Source organism: Octopus bimaculoides, chromosome 20 (genome assembly GCF_001194135.2).
Source record: "Octopus bimaculoides isolate UCB-OBI-ISO-001 chromosome 20, ASM119413v2, whole genome shotgun sequence".
NCBI lineage: Eukaryota > Metazoa > Mollusca > Cephalopoda > Octopoda > Octopodidae > Octopus > Octopus bimaculoides.
The window spans coordinates 44,727,397-44,735,341 of NC_069000.1; the positions used below are offsets into that span (position 1 = coordinate 44,727,397).

The window sequence follows — 7,945 nt, forward strand, 5'->3', positions numbered from 1 at the left end:
GACATAGACAGACAGACATAGACAGACAGACATAGACAGACAGACATAGACAGACAGACACCACACACATACACACACACACACACACACACGGATATGCATACATACATATGCATTTCAATAAACACATGTATTGTCCGTTCATCCATGCATACAGGCTTGTGGACAGACGGACGGATGGACGGACAAAGCCGAGAGTGGAGACAAGCAAAAAGATTAAATATTTGGTGGTACGAACTTTCAGAACAAAGGTCTCCTTCGTACCCAGGACTGCAAATACATTGGAACCTGTTGCCAATCATCATGCAGGTACCACCATTCTGGCAGGGAAGAGAATAACAGACATTGACTGGAAAAGACAAAATATAAAAATGGTCAGTTTATAAAACAAAGAGAAGGAAACAAATAGACATCAAAATTTTTTATTTGATACTACTACTACTACTACTACTACTACTACTAAGAACTGTGATCGTCATGGTAAAAAAAAATGGGGAAAACATACTCAAAACATTATGTAAAATAACAACCATCACTGAAAAGACATTTATAGACAGCCTAGGTTCTGTACTAAATTCTCTTTGTTCTGATTGGTTGATCTGTTTTCAGTTCGGCCAGATTTTAGCAGAAGTTTTTCTAATTCTCTCCATATTTGAAATTCAGCTGAGAATAAAAACACTAAGAAACCAGAGAAGTGGTCTTAATACTTTTAATCTTTGTCTTCAACAAGTCTCTCGGATGTTCTTATCCATGACTGTGTTGTCTTCCCATCATCTTGTAGGTCTCCCTACTGGTCTCTTCCTATCTCCTGGATCCCACTTGAGAACTACATGGATCTGCCTTGCAATGTGCCTGGCCCAGTAGCACTTGTGCCTTCAGTGTTCTGTGACCACATCATTCACTTCACTTTATTTTTGAAATACCTCAATTCAGACACTCTCCATGAATATCCATGTCATAGCCATTTGTGGTTCTTCCTTTTCTGTAGTAGCTGGCATCTCACAAGAGCGCAAGTAGGGTGTTCCTATTGAAGGGATTTGCACATCAGGTCTTGTGCAGCTGTACTTAGAGCACAACTTTTATCAAGGTAAACACCATCCACTCTGTTCTTACTCACAATGGGACTTCAGCATTCATGCCTTGACAGATGGATAATGGATCACCTAATAAACTTTAAAATAAATTCCCCCACATATATGTACAAATGTTATTTATAAATAAAGTTGTCTTCTTGTGCAAAACACTTCATTTACCATTATTCAGTGCTCACTTCCACATCTAACACGTGACACTCTGTACACCTGTTCAGGTTAATGGAAGGAGTGAACTAATGTAAACTACACACCTTTGGTTGCTGTAAACAAATCATCTGTGTAGATCTTTAGTAAGAAATTGCAGAACCCTCACCTGTCGCATACGGCAAGAGAGTTCGCAATTTATAAAGTAATTGACAGATAGATATATCAATAGACTAATAGGAAAATAACATTTATTATAATGAATACATTTATACTCACAGTATTCACAATTACTGCCACTGTAACCTGAGGAACATTCACAGTGGTAAGCGTATTCTTTAGCAACACATTTCCCACCATTTCTGCAAGGTTTCGTCGAACAGTAATCATCTGGAAATTAAAAAATAAACATTTACATTTAACAAAATATTTTTTTTTTTCAATTAATATAGGGTTAGGAGCAAATTTTGTAAAGAAGGGTCATCACTGACTAGACAAACTCCAGTATATTATTAGCCCAATAACAAAATTCAATTGGTCAAATTAATCTCATAAGGACTTGCTTATCAAAAGAATTAAACATTGTATTGCATTTAGTCCATGCTCTAAAAGTAGCAGTCCTGGCCCCTTATATTTTTTTAAATTACAACAGTCAAGATACAAGAGGCACTGCTGGTGACCTTTTCAGATATTCTTCCTACACAAGTGTGTGATTATTGTGACACCCAACTGACACCCAACCAGAACATTTGAATGTTAAACCTGAGCTAAAAGGCTTTGTTGGTGCAACTAGGGCCATCTCAACAATATTATAGTTCTCCTGACAAAGCATATGGAGATTAGCAACAGGCTTCTTGGTCCATGAGACTTCCAGACTAAGAAAATTCACTGTGGCCTGTAGTATTTATTTATTGGCAGCATATCACACTGTATATAAATTAGCAAAGAGCTCTTAGATGTGTGGGGGCCCCAAGCAAATCAATGCATTATGGCCTGTTCCTTTTTATTCACAACAAACCATAACTTATTTAGATGAGCAATGCGATCATGGGGCCTCTGGGCAAATCCACTTGAGTCTATAATAGTTATTTATTGGCAACAAACCATAGATTGTCAAGGGGTTCCTAGACTTGGCGGGCCTATAGAATCTATTAGGGCCTCTAAAATTTATTAGGGCCTCTAGAATCCATTTGGGTGTACAGAATTTATTGACAACAAACCACCACAGACATAGATTGTAATTGGGTTCTCAGACATGAGGGACCTGTGAACAATGACTCTGTGTGCCAATCTTTTAAGACAATGAAGGGCGCCACCAAAAATCAACAGAAGCCATGGAAAAGTTACAGAAATATGAACAGAACACAAAAAAATGAAAAATAAGAAGAAAAAAATAGTTAGCCAGTGGGAAAAGAAAAGATTTAGAATGGTCAATGGGCTATTTATTCTGCTGGAAAGTTACAAAAATTCCTACTTACAGATTTCGCATTGGTCTCCTTTGAAGCCAATTTGACAGATACATGTGTAAACAGAGCCTTTCTTTATACAAACTCCACCATTTCTGCAAGGCTGTTTATTGCAAACATCAACTATAAAAGATTAAATGAAGAAAACCACAAAATTAGAAGAATTTAATAAAACGTTGATTCATTTGAGGTCACCAAGGAAACGTGGCTTGTGTTGAATTTCTTGAAGCTGAATGTTATTCCTGACACCAATACATCCAAGACCACCCCTCCTGGTTCTATAATACAAACTTCTTGTTTTAAACTGATCTAAATTGAAACCATCCATCAAAATTTCATATTAACTCTCCTGTTTTAACCGTTTTGTTACTGTATTTATTTTGAGATACTCCATGTTTCTTTCAATTAATTTTAAATATAACAAAGAATTTAGTAAAATAATTTTGTTATCGTTAAGCTAGTGTTAGGAACATAAATTGTAACTAAGATTTGGTAGAAGATTTTAATTCAGAACTTTTGGAAACAAGACATTTGTACTACAGAGCTAGAGGCAGTTTCAGGTAGGTTGGTGTCAAAAGGGTTAAGAATTGTTTCTCCATTATATATTTTAACCCTTTTGTTACCATATTTCTGTTGGGATGCTCTGCGTTTCATCCAATTAATTTTGAATATAACAAAGAATTTAGTAAAATAATTTCGTTATCATTAAACTTTTGTTAGGAACATAAATTGTGACTAAGGTTTGGTGGAAGATTTTAATTCAAAACTTATGAAAACATGACATTTGTACTCAGAGCCAGAACCGGTTTCAGCCAGGTTGGAAAGAGTTAAATGTCAGCTTAATAACAACAAAGATATCTTATTAAATGTTTCATTATTTTCAAGCCTAATTAAAACAATTGCAACAGAGAAATGGTAACAAAAGGATTAAAGTGATCTAAATTAAAACCTTCCATTAAATTCTATGTTAACCTATGTTCTAAGTATGCAACATCATCATCATCATCATCTTATCATAATCATCATTTAACATCTGTTTTCCAAGTTGGCATGGGTTGGATGGCTTGAGAAGGGATGGTTAGACAAAAGACTACACCAGGCTTTGCAGTCTGTTTTGGCAGGGTTTTTACATCTGAATGCCCTTCCTAACGCTAACCACTCTACAGTGTGGACTGGATGCACCGGCACTGGCAGGGCCACCAAACAGCTTGCAAGGCAAAGATCCTTTGAGAAGTGGCGGGGGGGGGGGCACTGAAGGAGATGGTTTTGTGCCAGGTGAAGAGAAGTTAGAGTGTGACAGAGGGATAAAAACAGGTGTCTTGCTGCAGAGGAGATACATGGTTAACCGGTAACCATGTAACATTGGAAATAATCTGGGCTGAGGACAGACTATAACTGAGAATGACATTGGGGTGGTTAGGAACGCGGGTGCTAGTGGGGTGGGAAGATGTAGAAGTGAGAAGATGTCATTGCTACTTACAGACGTTGCAGTGATTGTCAATGTATCCAATGGGACAGATGCAAGTATAGTCATTGCCAACGTTGAGGCAGGTACCACTGTTCATGCAGGGAGAAGAGACACAAGCATTATCTGGAAAGGAATGGAAAATACAATGTTACTAGTGAGAATATTCCTTTATTAATTACTCATTATAAACATAGAATATGAAGAACACAAACATATGTGTGTGTGTGCATGTAGATGTATATATGCATGTGTGTGTGTTAGAGAGAGGCAGAGATAGATAGATAGATAGACAGATTGTCTGTCCTTGTTTGTCCCCTCTATGTTTAGCCCCTTGTGGGCTATAAAGAAATAAGATAGATAGATAGATAGATAGATAGATAGATAGATAGATAGATAGATAGATAGGTAGGTAGGTAGATAGATAGATAGATAGATAGATAGATAGATAGATACATAGATAGATACATAGATAGATAGATAGACAGACAGACAGACAGAAGAGATAGATAAGACAGACAGATAGATAGATAGATAGATAGAGAGAGAGAGAGAGAGAGAGAGAAACAGACAGACAGACAGACAGATAGATATGTATATACATAAGTATGCCTGTGTATGTGTTTGTGTGACCTTAAAGACCATTATATTAATGAATTCATAGACGTTGGCATATGTAGAATTTGTACTTACAAACGTTGCATCGATGACCAGTGAAGCCAGATGGACAGTCACATTGGAAAGTATACTCGAAGGTTTTGCAGGTTCCACCATTCAAACAAGGTGAGTTGAAGCAGGCATTGACTGTGGAACGTGAATAAATAAGAAATTCAAATGAAATTGAATGCTAACACACTTTTTGGTATCTCTTTAAAAAAATGTCAAACTCATACCAATATGGACATTAAAAGCAGAGATAAAAAATCCTGAATATTATTTTGGCAAGTTTCAAGCGATTTCTTTTGTGCTGTAAACCATTTACCATTTCTGCGGTGCCCCCTCCTTCCCTTGATGCCCTAAGCATATACTTATTTTGCTTAACGGTTAATCCAGTGCTGCTTTATTTACAGGGCTTTTGTGACTGACAGATGTGCAAAAAGGACGAAAGTATCCACAGACTAGGGACCTAAGGAGATCTCATCTGTTTCTCCAGACCAATTGACAGAACAATTCAGATCTTTAGAGGGTGAATTGTAAGCACGTACCTACAATTCCAAATGCACAGGGTGGTTGGGTTTGTTGGCTGCCCCAACAGAGGGCAACCTGTAATGCCACATGGTGGACTTAAGTTTGCTACTCAAGCAGGCCATGGAGGGATTCGAACTCAGAATGCAAAAGCAATGGAAGAAACAACCACAAGGAATCTATTACGATGTCCTTGTAACTCCAGTAATTCCACTGGTCTGGAATGGTACTTTTGTGTCTCAACTTCCAAAGGGGCAAAAGGTAAAGCTAATGATGATGACGACAATGACAACATCAACAACGGTGATGAAGGCAACAACAATGACAACGATGATGATGATGATGATGATGATATCATCATCATCATGGAGGTGGTGGTGGTAGCAGTGGTCGTGGTGATGCTGGTGATAATGATGGTGATGATGATGATGATGATGAGAGTGATGATAATGATGACGACAATGATAACATCAACAACGGTAATGAAGGCAACAACAATGATAACAATGATGGTGATGATGATGATGATGATGATGTTGAATTTGAAAGACTTCGCCAGAACGTAAAACTACTCACAATTTTCACAATGTTCCCCGCTATATTGGTAAGAACATCTACAGGTGTAACCACTGCCACGGTTGGTACAGGTACCACCATGCTTACAGGGGCTGTTTTCACAGTAGTTACCTGAAAGAGAGAGAGAGAGAGAGAGAGACTAAGTAGTTTGATGCATAAAGCGATTGAGCATACAATAACAGTAAAAAATTTGGGGCACAAGTCTAGCAATCTTAACGGTTGGGCTTAAATGGATTGCCTTGACCTTAGTGCTTGGTTGGTATTTATTTTATTGACCCAGAAGTAATGAAAGACGAAGTCAGCCTTGGTAGCATTTGAACTCAGAATGTTAAACCAGAAGAAATGCTGCTTAGCATTTTGTCCATTGTGCCGACGATTCTGTTAGCTTTCTGAGTAAAATGGATGTAGAGTGGGAGGAGATGGAGGGAGGGAGATGGAAGGAGGGAGATGGAAGGAGGGAGAGCAAGAGAGACAGAGGGAGGGGGAGTGAGATGGAGTGAGAAACAGAGAGAGGGAGGAAGGGAGAAAGAGATGGAGGGAGAGAGAAAGAGAAGCGGGGAGATAGACAGAGAGAGAAAGAGGGAGAGAAAGAGAGTGAAAGTGAGGGAGAGAGAGAAAGAGAGCAAAAATAAGAGAGAGGAACTATTGTCTTTCGTTTTCCATGTCATCAATTATTTTTATAATTGGTATAACATTAAACTGCATCTGGTGGTGAGGCTCCAGCTTGGGAGTTCAGAAGTCAGTGGGGTAATCACAGAGTTATTTCTTTGTCTCCACTCTTCTCAGTTCTGCTCTGGTCCAGGCTAGCAGCACCTGTTAAGGGCCTCAGTTAGGGGTCAAATAGCAGAAAATGGTCCTGTGACTGAGGTATACAGGAGTTGGAAGAGGGTTGATCCCTACCCATGTGTTACACAGACAAAGAAACAAGGATCTTAAAATCCAGACCGATACTTTTTAAGTACTCTGGGGCCAACTAGATCAACCAGTGAGAAACATTAGATTCTGCACGACTGGTTTAGGTGTATCTCTCAATGTTGATGTGTCTCCTCAGGTGATTTCAAGAGGCATCTCGTTAAAATAAACTTTGTTTCATACAACTTATTACTGCATGCACGTGCGTGTCTGTATGTATGTGCATGTGGGTGTGCACATGTGTATGTGTGTTTGAGTATGTGTGCGCATGCGCATGTGTATGGAAATATATAGTAAGAATTTGTATTCTAATCACTTATATATGCTTATATAAGAGAGAGAGAGAGAGAGAGAGAGAGAGAGAGAGAGAGAGAGAGAGAGAGAGAGAGAGTGAGAGAGATAATAAATGTAGTACTTACGTGTCTCACAAGTGGGACCAGTGTAGGTAGAAATACAGTTACATCTAAAGGTTTTGCCAACCACATAGCAAGTTCCAGAATTTTTACAGGGACCATCAGAGCAATAATCAACTGGAAAAGTAAGAACAAGTTTAAAACATCTGTAAGACGTTGGATGTCTTGCAAACAAGTTATCTGTTACTGAAGCACATTTGCATTGAAAAGACACTATTTTATATAAATAATAGTTGCTATATTTCATTTACTAATTGCCATCCCTGAAGAGTGAAGGGTTATAAAATCAGACTGTTACCTAACACTCTGTTGAGCCTCTAATGCAAAACCAGTTGGAAAGATTGGCCATAATGGATACATACTATTGTACACTTTAATCAATCAATGAATCAGTATGTATGTATATATATATATATATATATATATATATATTATTTTGTTTAAAAGAGTTCCAACACTGTCTGTTTTTTATGTTTTATTTATATTCCTGCAGAACTAATGTGGGGTATAGAATATGGAATATACAATATATAATATAATATACAATATACAATATAAAATAAAATAAAATAAAAATGGATGGCACCATGAAAGAAAGTATTGAATGTAGATGAAATATTGAGTGTTCAATATAAAGGATCAAATATATAAATATATAAATATAAATATATAAAGGCGACTCAAGTTTCA

The 7,945-nt window shown here is 37.5% G+C and overlaps 1 protein-coding gene across 1 annotated transcript in view; it reads right to left on the minus strand.

Moving 5' to 3' along the window:
* Positions 1–7,945, minus strand: part of LOC106870399 (neurogenic locus notch homolog protein 1) — a 57,523-nt gene that overhangs the window by 29,155 nt on the left and 20,423 nt on the right. The window contains exons 12-18 of the mRNA XM_052974983.1: positions 7,262–7,372; positions 5,931–6,041; positions 4,863–4,973; positions 4,185–4,295; positions 2,717–2,827; positions 1,518–1,628; positions 239–349 (exon numbers count right to left, since the gene is read on the minus strand). Of these exons, the coding sequence (XP_052830943.1) occupies positions 239–349; positions 1,518–1,628; positions 2,717–2,827; positions 4,185–4,295; positions 4,863–4,973; positions 5,931–6,041; positions 7,262–7,372 (777 nt within the window). The remainder of the gene's footprint in view (positions 1–238; positions 350–1,517; positions 1,629–2,716; positions 2,828–4,184; positions 4,296–4,862; positions 4,974–5,930; positions 6,042–7,261; positions 7,373–7,945) is intronic.